Source organism: Anabrus simplex, chromosome 8, assembly GCF_040414725.1.
Source record: "Anabrus simplex isolate iqAnaSimp1 chromosome 8, ASM4041472v1, whole genome shotgun sequence".
Classification (NCBI taxonomy): Eukaryota; Metazoa; Arthropoda; class Insecta; order Orthoptera; family Tettigoniidae; genus Anabrus; species Anabrus simplex.
Genome location: NC_090272.1, coordinates 210,855,577 through 210,872,669, shown reverse-complemented (window position 1 = coordinate 210,872,669; position 17,093 = coordinate 210,855,577). Strand labels below are relative to the sequence as shown.

The window sequence follows — 17,093 nt, the reverse complement described above, 5'->3', positions numbered from 1 at the left end:
GATATGGTTGCACCTGCGGTTCGGCTATCTGCACCATTGGGACACGCAAGCCTCCCCACCGCGGCAAGGTCACATGGTTCGCAGAGGAGGCAAACTCAGTATATAGCGATAGAAATTGCTAAACGCCCGAATAATTTCAACAAAGGTGACAGCTATATACTGAGTAGATCATGGCTACCCTCCATAGTTAACTCGTCAACATCTTTCTCCGCGACTCTGGAGGCCCTGGAATGAACTATATTTCTAACAGGGTCTCTCTATCTTGAGTCTGGTTACTATGGAGTGACCGTAGCCATTTTGCTTTGTTGTTGCTGTGAAGACGATCCTGGTTGCAGGATTGAAATGCGTCGGCTGGTATTTATTTATTATTACACGACCTAATATCCCCAAATAATTATCATAATGTCATTTAGTGGTCGTGAAAGTCTACGTATTAAGTTTATTTGATGTTAGGACATGTTTCGATTCTTATGGGATCAGCCTCAGCTAACATTAAAAAATCATGAAGAATACAAGTTCAAATAAACTAGTTGCAAGGACATTTTAAAATGCATATTATAACAAACACATTAACACAATCTTGTAAAAACTATCCTGCTCCATTTTACGTCTGACATTTTAATATAATTCTGATCTGTGCGAAAGTGGAAGTGTGAAAATCAAGGCTCTGATTCTCACGGATCAGAATTTTATGAACATTTTTAGACGTAAAACGGAGCAAGAAAGATTTTGCAAGATGGTTTTAATGTGTTTGTTGTAATATGTATTTTAAAATGTCTTTGTATCCAATTTATTTTAACTTGTATTCTTCATGATGTTTTTAATGTTAGCCAAGGCTGATCCCATAAGGATTGAAACATGTCTTAGCATAAAATAAACTATTTATTGTAACCAAACAGTTTGACAATTATACTCAATAGGTGGATGTGTTTTAAGAAACTTTTTTCGATAATTTTTATCATAAAACCAAGTATCAACACAATAATGTATCAAAGTAGCACATTATCCAAAAAATGTTCAAGAGTAAAATAAAAATGAGTAACACAATAGAAACTTCAGTATGGTCTGGCTCTGGCTGGTGTAGGAGTTCATAAATGTGTTCTTACAATCACAATTCATGTGATACAGCACATAGGGAACAAAATGAAATTCATGTGTTGCAACAGACATATTTTATTTTCAATCCCTCTGCTTTCCCAGATCCATCTGTGGTGAGCTGTAGTGTTGACAGTGGACTGGTATGGGCTAGAACAACTTTTGTTACTTTCATTCATCTGTCTTTGGCTTTGACAATATGCAAGTGACTGAGGTATGAGTGATGCTAGTAATACCATTCCAGCCAGTCCCTGTTATGAAGGGTATGGAAGTGAAACTCATGGGGTTCGTTGCTGTTTGCATTTCAGTGGGGTTGGCAGGCTGTCTTCTGCCTCGGTGAGACCTATTTCCTCATTTCTCTACTACTATGCCTAGGCTATCAGTGACAGCTGATGGTGGAGCATTTGGGGATCCGAACCACCTTCAGGCTGAAGATTCGATATATAGACAATCCCTATGCATGAGAAAAAAGTGAATCTATTTAGAATATTCAAAATACCATGGATAGACCACATCCCCAACAAGGAGGTGCTCTAATCGTGCCAGGAAATCTTAACCCTCCCAAAAAGCAGGGGACCATGTGCATGGATGGAGAAGATTAAACAGAGCGCCGAACCTCCGGCAATGGTGTAAGATCCACGATATGACAACTCTGATACGGGTACACAAAATAGGAAATATTGCTCCAGGCTGGTTGAGGTGAGGCGATTTCACCAGAAGAGGAAGAAATAAGAGAACTTCATTCCACTACTACCTTGTTGTGCAGGAGAATAATAGTTTAAAACTTGCTCAAAACTCACACACTAATTCATGTCCTAGAAACATGACTTTCAGTGGATTTTAATGAAACTTTAAAATTTTGTTTGTAATAATAGCACTTCTGATGTGTATCGAACACTACTTTTTTACCCCTCTTAATTGGCCATATCTTCTCACAAAAGGACATGATCAGTGACACTGTATCAACATTCCATTACAAATAAACACTTTGAAGCACAGGGTTTCAATTACCATTGGTGCTCACAATCCTCCATGTTTCAGAACTATTTCCATGATTTAAATATTCTTTACATCATCAACATCTGGGCCTTAGTAATGAGGAATATTTAAGCCTTAAATTAAAGAATTAGAACATTCTTTAAGAGCAAGTATCAACACAATAATGTATCAAAGTAGCACATCATCCTAAAAAATTCTAAGAGTTAAATAAAAAATGAGAAACAGGGTGAAGAATCAGGAGTCTCCTGTTTAAATTGGAAGAGTTAGCACATAGCAAAGGACTATCTGCTCACTATACAGTACACAAGTTTTCCAAAGTGCTCATAACAGAAAAAAATGAATGGGTGTATGCTAAAATGGGCTAACCATCATTTTCTTAAATTGGAGAAAAAGAAAGTTTAATGATGGAAACAATAAATTATTGAAGGATAAAATTAACATATTTTTTGTTTTCATATGAAAGAAGTAGCTTTATTTTAACAGTGCCCAGCAACTTTAGCCATTTTATTGATAATCACAACAGAGGTGGGACAAATAATCTTCAGATGTAGCCACTTAATCATAATCCAGGCCACTGTAGAAAGGTTCTTCAAACAATAGCTGGTTATCGTCATGAGGTAGGTGCCCGGGGACTTGAAATAAGGTACTATCCTGCCATTTGTCTGGAGGGAATGCAGAAAATTCCAGAGTAACACCACACTCAGGATAGTCGCTGTCAACAACAGGATTCGGATCTCCGAACGTCGCAGCTGCTCGGTCCTCTCGTGGAGCGTGAGGAAACATGCTCAGCCACAGAGGAGAATGGAACACAAAATACTGGGCTAGAATGTGAAAACATAGAATCCTTTTACCATTTTTCAGCGATAGTATTAACTTACACACATATTTACCGTCTCCACCCAGGCTTCTCTTTTCCCTCAGTTCACCTCTCTTATGTAATGTAAGAATCACCACTATTACTTTTCTGCTTTTCCTTTTCAAAGTTTCTGACATCCTTTTTATGTTTTCTCTCACTTCCACTGGTAGAACTCTAATTAAGTTCACAAACACAGAAGCCATCTTTACTTGGTTTGTAAACAGACAATATGGCCAATAAGGAACAATAAATATCCGTATAACACTGTGCCTGCCTGCTGTAATTCCTTGATGGATACAGTACTTTTGCATCCATCTCTTGGCACAGGCCAGAGTAAAGTGTAGCTTCCACCGAAGTCCCAGTCAACATCCATGGCTGTGACAATATGAAAGTTGCTGGGGTATGGGTAGTGCTGAGTAATGACATTCAGAGCATGACTAGTGCATCTGACTGTTATGAAAGGTGCTGCTCATAGGGTCAGTCGTGCTGCAACAGTACTTTCTGACCCAGTGAGGAAAGCAATGGCAAACTACCCCACTCCTCATCTTGCATAGTACACCTCATTTTGGTGCTGCCATTGGTTTTTGGGGTTTCCTTATAACCGCATAACCTTTGGTGGTGCTATTTGAGGATCCAACCAGCCTCTGGGCTGATGACCTAACAGACAGACATAACACTGTGTAATTTAAATGAATTAATTGCATTGAATACTCTTCTCAGGCAGTGCATTATTAAAATGAAAATAATATCTGCATTTTTGTTCCATTTTGAATTAACATTGTATCAAAACAGACATGTATCATGGACTACCACATTCTGTAGTGTTTGCTACCCTGCCGATACTGCCCCATCGTATGCAAACTTTTAGTAACAATCAGTTAGCCCCTTTTTTTGCAATTCTGTCAAGATGATTTAGATATCCCTAGAACTTCAAAGCCTTGTTTTTCTTTATAAGTAATTCCCTGATGATAGCCCACTTCAGTAAATGAGTTCATATCATAAACAGTAGGTGGCAGCATCCAACTCATTTCTCACAAATTTGATGGTTAGCCCATTTTTGCATGCATCCATTCAATTGAATCTTTGGAAACTAAGTTCAGTTGTTTCCAGTTTGATACTATTACTTTTCAACAAGCAAAGCAAAAGCCAAGTTATCTTAGTACAAGCCATGAGGGATTTCTGAGGTGTGAAAAGTAAAGGCTTTCAGCATCCAAACAACACCATCACAAAAAAGGGTTACAATGGTTGGCGCAAATGCTCATCCATATTTGCCTGCAGGAATTAGGCTGGTAAAGAAAACTTCAGATCCAGAAATAGAACTCTCATTTCTAAATTTTTTGACATCCTGGTGGGTAAATACCAATATACTTGGTCTGTTATTGGACACTATAAATTTTCCAGCTAACTCATTCCTGGTTGCCAGCAGTTTTCCCCATTGTGTAAAGTTGGGCTCATCAGTTGGAAAATAGCACACCTGTCAAGACGCATGACTAGTGCATACCGTGGAGGAGGCCACTGCGTAGGCTACTTGGAGCCACCAGCAGTGCCCGTGTACTATGAGAGATTTTGTCTCATTTTCAAAAATTGATGCGTGTCTGGCCATCAGATCATATACCGTAGATGTTGATTCCCACAGTATGCACTAGCCATGCATCTTGGTAGGTGTGCTATTTACCAACTGATGAGCCCAACTTAACACACTGGGGCAAAATGCCGAGGGCCATATTTCATTTCAATACAAGAACTTACTGATTTCAATGATTATAATTTTTACAACACCCCATTTATACTTTATTCTTTGTTAAAAACCTCTTGGTATATATATTCCTTGTATTATTAATTATTACCATAATAACATCTCATTTCACTTGTTATTCTTTAAAATAACATTTTCTTAGGATTTCGCCAAAAGTGATCTTTGCTCCATTACGGCTGATGATGACCCCTAGATGGGTCGAAACTAGTACCGTGTAATTTATAATTTTATGAATATATTTTAGTATTGAAAAGGTGGAAACGTTTACGTTGTTATTATTATTACTTATATATTAACCAGGAATGAGTTAACTGGAAAATTTATAATGTCCAATAATGGACCAACTATATTGGTATTATAAATTTACTCATTCCAGACAAATGTTTCTGGTTCCCTATGGGAATCAGCATCTAAACATCTGTATCATCCTGATGGGTGATCGAACTAGTGTCCTTTCAGGTGATACACTTACAAACAGTCACATCAAGTCATATGTACAATTCACATATGCTTTCTTCAGCCCTCAGCTCCCTAGTGCCAGATTGGCAGAGCTCGGTAAACTTCATAATCGGAACTGACAACTTAACAACTGCAACAGTCACTACAGCAGTACAAGCAACGCAGCAGGAATATTGTCCAAGTTCGTAGGTAGATTACCACATGCAGAGGAATATGCATACTAAATTTTTATGTGTTTATTTTCTACTTTCCAACTACAGATTATCGGGTTAGGTGTTAAAGAAAGTATCAAATTAGTGCTGAGTAAGATTACTGGTTTTAAGTATTTAACTACTCTCAGAAACAACTGCATTAAATTAATATTCAATAATATTTTTAGGCTGACCAAATGTGCCTGCCTTTCACATGATACATATTTTCCTTTACACCTCCGATGATTCTCGGCCCCTGGCCCATCATAGGAGCTGCCTGCATTTTAAACGCCATAGAACTAGCCTGGGCGAAAATAAAGATCATTTTTAGAAAGCACATCATCATGGAAGATAAGACATCTGCAAATGTATGAAAGTGTACTGCCAATGCAATCTCTTCCGTCTCTCACATGGATTGGGAAGAGTACTGCAAACGTGCCCAAGAACTTTTGAGACAATTACTGGAAGTGCAATGGTGGTCATGGAAACTGCCATGGATGAAATAATTATCAACATGTCAGAAAATACGAGTGACAAGTATTCCTCTTTAGCTTCCCAGTCAGACAACAGTGAATGAATTGCAACTTAAAATGTTCCTTACAAACTGCTATAATATGATGCAAATGGTGGGGGTTTATGAAAATATATTTTGAATCCTTAATTTTGTATGTCAGTATGATGAGCCCTGTTACTAAACAATGGTGTTTTTTTTTTTGCTTTACGTCGCATTGACACAGATAGGTCTCATGGCGACGATGGGACAGGGAAGGGCTAGGAGTGGGAAGGAAGCGGCCATGGCCTTAATTAAGGTACAGCTCCAGCATTTGCCTGGTGTGAAAATGGGAAACCACTGGAAACCATCTTTAGGGCTGCCGACAGTGGGATTCGAACCTACTATCTCCCGAATAGTAAACAATGTCTGTATGTTCCGGATTTGTAGGCCATGGTCCAGGAGCATATGATGTGTTCATTTTAAATAATAGTTGGATTTATTTGCAGTGTCAAAAATGTAGTCGAAACATAATTCCAAAGCAGCTAGAGAGTAGGTAGGCTGTTAGGTTATTCTAGGTGGTGGTGGTGATTTTTGTTTGAAGAGGAAGTACAACTTGGTATTTATTAATGAATGTTGAATTTTCATGACCACATTGTAATCAAAATAGACTTTCAACCTATTAGTTCATGTTGTATGTACATGGTACATGTCAAAGAGATAATAATAATAATAATAATAATAATAATTATAATAATAATAATAATAATAATAATAATAATAATAATCGTATGGCCTCAGCTACCATGTGCAGACATTTCAATTTGATGCCATTTGGCTGTCTGCTCGTCAATTTCGACGTTCTCTTTTACTCTAGGCCCACTAGATGGCAGACCGAGTAATCTGAAACTCTCTTGGGCGTCTATGGCTCAGATTTAATTAATTTTGTTGGGTAAACACCAAATGTGTCACCAGAGATCTCTTACATGCCGACATCGTACGACATGGAGTGTCAAATGGACTTTTCTCCGCCCTTCAAAAATCCGACTACCTCTGCCGTGTTTGAACCCGCTTTCTTGGGATCTGGAGGCCAACACTCTACCACTGATCCACAGAGGCAGCTCTCAAAGAGATGTTAAGTACAGAACAAAAATGGCCAACTGAACATCAGTAGGATCCGCACCCACAACCTCTCAATGCGAAATCGGGAGGTTGTGGGTTCGGATCCTACTGATGTCCACTTGGCCATTTTTGTTCTGTACTTTACACATCATTGACATGTACTATGTATGTATAATATGACCTAAAAGATTGAAAGTCGATTTCATTTAGGTATTTATTAGTTTAATGATTCTTCTAGTTGACATTCAACAATAAATGCAACTCAGCACTCTAGCCAACCCTAAGACTATGACTCATGCTCATTACCACTCAAAATTATTTGTTTTACATTGGGAAGAACTGCTAAGTCTTCTCTCAGTTCATATCGCTTCATTGCACAAGACTTCAATCATCAAATCATGAGATCACCGGTGAATGTGGACAGTGAGTAAATGAGTCAAATAATGCAATAACTAAACTAAAAAAAGACAGTGATTCAAACAACCGTGAATATAGTGAAGTGTCAGAGTTCTTTAAAATAATTTAAGAAAAGACTAAGCAAACAATTGGTAGGGAAACTGCCACCTGGGCGACAGCACCAACTGCAGATCATTGTTGGTTGTGTGTACAGATAGTTTTTCATCTAATTCTATATACTTATGTAACGAGTTATCACTGTGGGGGAAGGTTTTTTAGCATCAAAACTTGATGCGAAGAGGTCGCTGCAGGAAAAGCCTGAATCTGAAAGCTAGATGACGTATAGGAAAGCCATTCTTAGAATGAAGACCAGATGGCAGCAGTGAGCAGTGAATGCTGTTACTGCTGTCTGTCACTATACACTACACAGATTATTCTTCTTCTTTGTCATTTAGGCGTACTGAGGACCACGGGGCTCGTATCTACTCTTCGGTAAAGTTGTTGCTTTCTTCTTCTTCCAATATTACTTCATTTGCTGACTATGAGCCAGCTTTCTCTCCTCAGTCCACTTAGTTCCTGTAGTCTTCTTACTTGTAAGGGACGTTGAGAAAACTCCGTGTCAGATGGCTTGACGGAACAGTAGTCAGTCATGAGTTTGTCCCAGTGGGATATCTAGTTGTTCCATATCCGACTTAACTGATGTGATCCATTTGTTCTTAAGCCTTGCCTCTTCCTGTTACTGTGAATATCCTGTTGGTGAGTCTTTTGGAATCCAACACACTACACAGATATAATAGGAATGGTGACTCTAATGTGCCATGAATTGGATCACTGTATCCATTCAGTATCGTGAACATTTTTCCCAACAAAAATAATCCTGAGAAAAGGCACTCATTATTTTCTTGTATCACTTTGTTACAAACAAAATATGGTTGATAGAATCGCTGTGTTTATGTTGTGTTCTATCAAAGTAATATCTATAAAGGTTCATTGGTTTCAGATTAACTTTAGTTGCTACTAAAGTGAATTTAATAACCAGAGTTCTCAGAAGATGACTGGCAAAGCCCCCAAAGCTAGAGAGAAACATTGTGAGTCTCTTATTTCTGCTATAACATGTTGCTGGGTTGAGAAATTGGGCTCATAAGGCTGATGAGGATGACGGACATTGAGGCAGAATCGTTGACTCGAGTGACTTGCAGTACAGTGAAGTCCAGTGAGGTTTAGTGACAGTTGATGGTGAATATACATTCAGTGCATAGATGATGTAAGATCTTCAAGTAAGATCTTGGACATAAAGTACTTGGAAATACAGTATTTAAATAGAACACTAATCCAAGTTGTGAGTATTTAGCTTTCAGTTAATTTGTAGATGATTTAGATTACAAACAAAATGTGCTAGATTAATGGACAAAGTTAATGGAAATGAATAATACAGAAAACAATTGCCAGTGAGAAAGGGAAATGCACAGGGCAAGTTTATAAAACATAGACAGGTACTTTTAATGACTAAACTATACTTTTCCATTAAATGCAAATATTGCATTTCTGTGCTTTTGGTTGTTTTGTGTAGCAGATTGTCGACAGAAAGCAGAAGAATGTTGTTTTGTGAAGCAAAGATATTCTTTTTCTCCCTCTTACTCTTTGGCATTCGACTTTCCTTTCTATAATCAACTGTACAAGATTATATTTGATATTCCCCAACATATGTCCCAGGTATGGAGTCTTTCTCCTTTTAACCATAACTAGCAGTTTCAGTCTCTATATATAGGTTTCAGAATTTCTTCATTAGTTACTCTGACTGTCCACAGCATTTCAAGCATCATGTAATCATTTGCAACATCCTTCCCTTAACACCACATAGAAGTAAAGACCTGATGTAAAATTTTTACAAATTTGTTATAATGAAAGCAATTTCTCTTCAGTTTCAATCAATCAGTAAATCAGTCCATCACTGATCTGCATTTCGGACTGTAGGCCTGATGGCAGATTCCCTATCAACTGTTTACATAGTCCTTTCTTAAAAAAAAGACTTCAAAGAACTTGGAAATTTATTAAACATTTCCCTTGACAAATTATTCTAATTCTTAATTCCTCTTCCTATAAATGATTGTCCCAGTTCGTCCTCTTGAATTCCAACTTCATACTATGAACTTTCCTACATTTAAAAACTTCACTCAAGCTTATTCGTTTACTAATGTCACTCTATGCCATCTCTTCACAGCAGTTCAGAACGTACTCCTTAGTCGAGCAGCTTGTCTCCTTACTTGCAAGTCTTCTTAGCCCAAAAGTTTGAAAATATTCATAACATTGCTCACTTTCAGAAATCAGCCAGAAGAAATCGTGCATCTTCCCTTTGGATCTTTTCCAGCTCTTGTATTAAGTAATCCTGGAATGGTTCCTATACACTGGAACCATACTCTAATTGAGGTCTTACGACAGACTTATGCACCCTCTCCTTTACATCCTCACTACAATCCCTAAATACCCTCATAACCATATGAAGAGATCTGTAACTTTTGTTTACAACCTCCTTTATGTGATTTCCTCAATGAAGATCTTTCCTTACGTTAACCCCTAACACATGAGGTACGTTTACTCTATCAATATAGTAATTGAAACAGAGAGGACTTTTCCTCTTGGTGAAACTTACAACCTGACTTTTCACACCATTTACCATCACAACATTGCCAAGGTTTTTTTTCTATTTGCACTCGCTTTCAATCCTGTAACTTATTTACTACTCTATACAGTATAATGTCATCTTCAAATAGCCTTATCCGTAATTCCAGTTCTTTACACATATTATTTACGTACATAAGGAAGCATAAAGGTCCAAGAATACTGTCTTGTGGGATCCCCTGTTAATTATTACAGGAGCAGCTAATGCTTCACCTTTTCTAACTCTCTGAGTTTTACTTTCTAGAAATTTAGTTACCCATTCAAACATTCTTTTGTGTAGCCCAATAGCCCGCATTTTCGTCAGCAATCTCTCTCGATCTACCCTGTCAAAAGCCTTGGATAGGTCTACAGCGATACAGTCTTATTTGACCTTCTGAACCTAAAATATCTGCTATATCTTTTTGGAATTCCACAAGTTGACCCTTACTGGAATAACCTTTAAGAAACCTGAACTGTCTTATGTCAAACTAGTTAGTAATTATACAAACCTGTCTAATATAATCAGATACAATGCTTTCCCAAGCTGACTGGCCTGTGATTATCGACTTTATGTCTATCACCCTTTCCCTTTTACACTGGGGCTACTATAGGAACTCTCCATTCATTTGGTATAGCTCCTTCTTACATACAATAATCAAATGTTTCAGATAATATGGCAGACGTCCCAACCCATTACTTCTAGAATATTCCCAGAAATCCCAGCTGTTTTTCTAAGCTTTAACCTTATGTATCTCTTTGTAAATATCTTTATAATTTCAGTAATTCACCAGTATCAGTTGCCTCCTCTACCTGAACATTAACCTTATACCCAACTACCGGGCAAGTTGGCTGTGCGGTTAGGATGCACAGCTGTGAGCTTGAATCCGCGAGATGGTGGGTTCAAATCCCACTGTCAGCAGCCCTGAAGATGGTTTTCCATGCTTTCCCATTTTCACACCAGGCAAATGCTGGGGCTATAACTTAATTAAGGCACTCCTAGGCCTTTCCTATCCTATCGTCGCCATAAGACCTATTTGTGTCGATGTGACGTAAAGCAAATTCTAAAATAAAATATAAAAGCAACTACTTTTACATGCTGCTGACTGAATACTTCTGTCTTCTGTACGTCCTCACATAAACACTCCCCTTGTTTATTACTGATCCCTGGAATGATTTTCTGTTTTTGTCTACCTTCCATTTTTCATGAAAATTCATATGACTGCCAATTATGTTTGCCATTATGTTATTTTTAGCAGCTATTTTTGCTAAATTCAATTTTCTCAATCTCTCCCTATTTCCACAACCATTCCTAATTCCTCCATTCAGGCATCCTGCAGCACAAAGCACTGTCAGGTCCACCATTAGGTGGTGATGCTCCCTGCATGAGCCATAGGTTTGTTCTAACTAAAATCTAACGTAACTCTGTCACTACAAGTTCTTTCCAGTGAACCAAAATCTAGCCAGTCACTATAAATAACTTTTTTTTTTTCACAAACAGTAATCCAATAGTCACTGTTAGTAATTTTGTCACTAACAGTAACCTAACTCTCACAATTGGAAACTTGACACTGACAGTAATAAGTATTAAGTTTGCTATGTGACCAAACCAAACTCTAACCTAACTCTGTCTCTAGTAGTACTTTGTGGTGAACCATAATCTAACTAAAAAAATTAATAGGATCATTATGATTAACAGTAACTAGAGGACCCGCGCTGCTCCGCTGCATTCATTATAAACAGGTCAGATACTCGTCTTGATATGCCTGTTGTAGTCATATTGTTTTGCCTGTCCTTCTCAGTAGTTTTATGAACATCTAATAAGAAGCACGTTATGGTATGCTGCAGTTCATAGTCAGAATTCATCCTTTCTGATGTCACTATGCCGTCTTGTTTGGTAAAATCTATTCACATATTTGCTTTTTTTATCCTGCAGTTCTTGATGTAAAGCTTGGTATTGTGTTGTAGAAGGTAATGGTACAGTCGAACCTCCCTTCTGCGGACACCGTCGGTTCCGAGGAAAAATGTCCGTTATGAGAGGTGTCCGCTAAAATAAGTTTGTAAAAATAATCGAACATTTTAATGCCAAAGAACATCCACCTTAAATATAAGCATACATATCTTTATTTTTATTATTCTAAGTCATTTCTGTGTTAGTATTTCATAGAGAATTATTATAAGTGATTTTACATCATTTACAAGCATTACAGCTTCGTGAAGTAATTGTGTAGCTTCGTCTGTGTAAATTTAGCACATGTTTTCTTAACTGCAATATTCTCGAAAACGGAACAAAGTCTGTTAAATGGTTCCATAGTGTTCTCGCCGTACTCGCGATCCAGCGTGATACACAAATTCTTTATCTGTTTAAGCATATTTAGTCCCTGCTTCATTGTCAGAACTTCTTGTTCTTCTTCCCCCTCACCATCATCGTCACTTTTCGTTCCTGATTCGGGCTCTGTAAAATGATAAAAAGTTTTATTCAAAATGGTCCTTTTGTACAACTAATGAAGACTGCTATGGATAGCTAGAAATATTTATGAAGTGCAGTGAATTAAATGAAAGCTGAAAATTTAGCTTAAAAGAATTAAAAGCTGTCTATCACAAGAAAATGAATGAGGAGTTGAGGTGCAAACAAACATGGACCTTATGATACGTGCAACACACAATTACTGTATAACTTGATAACACAGAAAGCTTACCGTACAGTGCGTCCTGGAGTCGGGACTGCCAGTCGTCCTCGAGATTGTCACAGCAAGGAATATTCTCTTCTTCGGCTTTAATATCATACGTCAATCCAGCTGTCATTGCTCAAGTCTGAAGTTCATCATATTCATTTCGAACCTCTACCTCTGCTTGTTCTTCAGCTGTAGAATTAACGATGCCGCATTTTGCAAAGCATTTCCTGATTGTGGTTTTGCTGACTGCATTGCAGGCTGCCTTTGTTCACGAAACTGCATCGCCAACATTGATCTTCTTCATCAAATCAAAAGCTGAGTCTGCTTCATCCATGTGTTCCACTAACGACCGTAAAACCCTCTTACGATAGTTTAATTTGAATGCTTGAATGATTCCTTGATCCAATGGCTGAAGATGAGAAGTGGTATTGGGTGGAAGGAACAAGAGTTTTACATTTGAAAGCCGTATTTCTGGATGGCAATATCTAGCAATAAGATCACGTTACGGTTTCTGGCCTTCACCTTGGAATCCAAAGCTAGGAGCCAATTCTCGAATATTGCTGACGTCATCCATGCCTTTTTATTCGCATGCCATTCGACACCAAGACAATTTAAGTTCATGCTTTTAAAGCACCTGGCTCTCAAGGATTTACTGATTATTAGAGGATTTTCCTTTTCACCGAGTGCCTTACAACAAAACATGATGGTGATTCTTTCTTTTGACATTTTCCCACCCTTGCAACTTTCATTCGGCAAAGTCAGTGACTTCTTCGGGATTGCCCTAAAGAACAGACCAGTTTCATCAACATTCAAAATGTCTTTCAGTTCGTAACTATTCAAAATGTCTGGTAACCTATCTTTCCAATCCGCTACTTCAGTCGCAGACACATCACCACCTTCTCCACAGACTGTTTTGAAACTAACGTTATGACGTTTTGTAAAACAATCTAACCAACCATTGCTAGCTACAAAACTCTCAACTTTCAGATTATTTGCGATTTCTCGAGCTTTTTCTTGTAACATCAGTCCACTCACACACAGTTTCTTCACTCGAGCACACTTGAACCACTCATATACCGCAACGTTCACTTCTGAATAAACTGACTCCCACTTTCTTTTCACTCCTCGATTCCTATTTTCCTCCCACTCCTTTACAATTTCAGTTCTGTTCTTCACAATAGTGTTTGAGTTTTCCCGCAGTTGAATTTTTCGGCAAGCTTTCTCACTGAAAGTCCCTTGTCACTTTCTCTAATTACATTTCTTCTTGCCTCGAGATCTAAACACGATTGTCCCTTGTTACTCATGTTTAACAGACAACTGAACTGCTATGGTATTTCTGTCTCACTAATTAGCGCCTGTACTGTCTTTTCCTTCTCAAGTTGACTACCTGAGCTCGACCTTATCAGCGACAATCCGAGTTATGAATAGAATGATGCAAGAAGGGACGAAAATCCCCAGGTAACTTGTGAGTCAACAGTCTCTGGCAGCATTTCTGGGCAATTAGAATTCTCGGAATAGGCCTATACACCACTAGGTAGAACTGCATTCCGATGTACACTCTCTCCCCTCGCACTCGAAATAGTACAAACATTCAAAAGGGATTTCCTTATGTCTTAAGAATGGTTTTAAAAGAAAGGATGACATGTGGTCCAGCGTAATAAATTGTTCTGCAACGTGTAAAGTGTCCGCTTAAGTCAAGTGGACGGCGATGTCCGCTGTTCGGAGTTGGAGGTGTTCGCTTAAGTGAGGCCAATTTAACACTTGTCTTATGTAAAGAAAATCGGTTCCGAGGGAAATTGTCTGTATAGGCAGGTGTCCGCTGAATAAGGGTGTCTGTTAGGACAGGTTCAACTGTATTTTTAATCGCAGTTCTTCTTTGTAGAACAGTTGTCTTGTGAGTTCGTAGTTTAGTCTCTTTTTTTAAGATACGTGGCCTTCACTTTTTCTAGTGTAGCTAAGTTATTCTTCGATAGGTGTTCCCAGATGATGTCTAAGGTGTATGTCATCATGGGGTCTGTTTGTACCGGTACGTAGATTTTTTTTTCTCTTAGGAACATTGAGTTGTTAGGAACGCTCTGTCACCTGTTGAATAAATTTGGAAGCTAGGAAAGCTTAGAGAATCAAAGGTTATCTAGCAGGGAATAGTATTCTTCCGTGATCGGAGGAAGTGTATACTCTCTGGCTTGACAGATAGTAATTAAACATAGCTGTTTATAATGACATACTAAGGTTGAAAATAGATCAGAATATTAATGAAAGTGTTAAGTCACTTAGCAACCTGCTAAGTACAGAATGTATTGAAGGTTAGGGTAAGCCTTTGGCTGCAATTATTGGAGTAATCATTTAATGATTTGACTTTATGATTACTCAAAGTTGGCTAAACTTAGAGACTTATCAGTGTGTCATGATTCACCGGCAGGTAATTCCAGAGCGAATAAGAGAAATATGAAGCAAATCGGTCCAGTGGAACGGATGGATGAATTTGCTGAAGCTGTTTTTAGTAAACTCTTTGTTTATCCACAGCACTGTTCGTGCACTGCATTTGTTAGATTGACCGTTGTAAAACCATCATCAATCAGCACACCGGGTGGAGAATGGTAGAGTGAGGAGAGAGTGAGAGGGAAGATGGTGTGACATCAATGTTGTTACAACGACAACTCAGACATTGGGTTTTAGGCTGAAGGTACCTGAATTTTGTTTCCTTGATGTTAATAAATCAGGCCTAGATAGTAACTACATTCACTTACTGTGCTAAGACCTTACAAATACCCTGTGGGTGGGGGTGGCAGAATAATACTCACAGTATCCCCTACTAGTTGTAAGAGGTGACTAAGACGGGCCCCAGGGGCTCTTAACTTGGGAGTATGGGTAGACAATCACAGGGCACTTAGCTGAGTCCTGGCATTGCTTTCACTTGCTTATGCAAAGCTCCTACACTTTCAGCTATCCTATCTGATGTCCCTTGGTCAACTCTTGTTCATTTCTGACCCTGACGGTATGAGGTCACAGTACCTAGGGAGTCTTTCATTTTCACGCCCTTCACGGCTCGTCTTTCTTTGGCCGATACCTTAATTTTTGAAATATTGGATCCCTTGCATTTTTTCTCTCTGATTAGTGTTAAAAGAGGATGGTTGTACTTCCTCTTTAAACAGTAATCACCACCACCTCCAAGAACTCAGTTTATTGTTCAGTACATGAAGCTCTAGACCTGAAATTCCATAAACCCTCGAAAATACTGTAGTGTACAAATTGCCCTGTTTTCACCTGACTTCTAATCTTATGTTTATTTGTTGCAGGCATAACAGGCAAGTTGCTGCAGTGAATCAGTCTCTGCTCTCAGGGCTCATCGAATCTTTGGCATCTACCAACCATCCTCAACAAGGACAACGGCAAGAAGGTTTGGGAGTTTGGGCAACTGTTGGCATTGGAGCTGCAGTGGGAATTGCAGCACTAGGAGCCGGTTTGCTCTTCAACCTCGGACGACGGCAGGCTAACAACTGAACTACATTTAGTATTCTCTCTTTTGTATGGACAACTGTTAAGTTGCTATAACTTACTCATTGTAAGTTTGAAATGACATGTCCTTGTTCAATGAGTGACTGTGAATTCCTAAACATCTAGTCCTCTTTGAGCACATAACTGGTTGAATAGAACTGGAGACAGCAGAACCTCTACAAGGGAACTATTTGGGTTGGACCTGATAGATATCAAGAAAACTTGGGTGAATGATCAATTAAACTAGAGCCCTCGTAATTTGAATAAAAAATCAGATTACACAGAAATGAGAACAAGTCAAAGGGCAATATGTGAATAAATGTTTAATGAGCACAGAATGAGTTATTGCCAAGTAACAAGTTTAAAAGAAATGTGAATTTTTAAAGTTTTAAAGAAATTGTCCTTAGTCTATTGTTTTAAAACAGCTTCATTTTTAAGCAGCAATGTTGAGCCATCTCCTAAGAAACACAGCATCAGTTGGCGTAGGTTCCACTTGCTGCTCTGCTACACCTCTTTTTTTTTTTTTTTTTTTTTTTTTTTTTTTTTGCGAATTGATTTACGTCATACCGACACAGATAGCTCTTATGGCGACGATGGGACAGGAAAGAGTTGGGAGTAGGAATGAAGTGGTCATGGACTTAATTAAGGTACCACCCCATCATTTGCCTGGTGTGAAAATGGGAAACCACGGAAAATCATCTTCAGGGCTGCCGACAGTAGGGTTTGAATCTATCTCCCGAATACTGGACACTAGCCGCACTTAAGTGACTGCAGCTATCAAGCTCGGTGCTCTGCTACATCTAGTAGCTGGTGTGGGTTCTTGACTGACACAGTCCCTTCAGGCGTTTCCTCATTGCCACTGTCTTCAGGGGTTACACTCATGTTTGAAACATTAGCCAAGGTT

General features: G+C 38.5%; 1 protein-coding gene across 1 annotated transcript in view; it reads left to right on the top strand.

Annotated features, from left to right (window-relative positions):
• LOC136878706 (cyclic GMP-AMP synthase-like receptor) overlaps nt 1–16,215 on the top strand; it is a 142,194-nt gene extending 125,979 nt beyond the window's left edge. Inside the window, exon 10 of the mRNA XM_067152137.2 lies at nt 15,991–16,215. Coding sequence (XP_067008238.2) covers nt 15,991–16,195 — 205 coding nt within the window. The 3' untranslated portion in view covers nt 16,196–16,215. The remainder of the gene's footprint in view (nt 1–15,990) is intronic.
• Nucleotides 16,216–17,093: the final 878 nt, after the last annotated feature.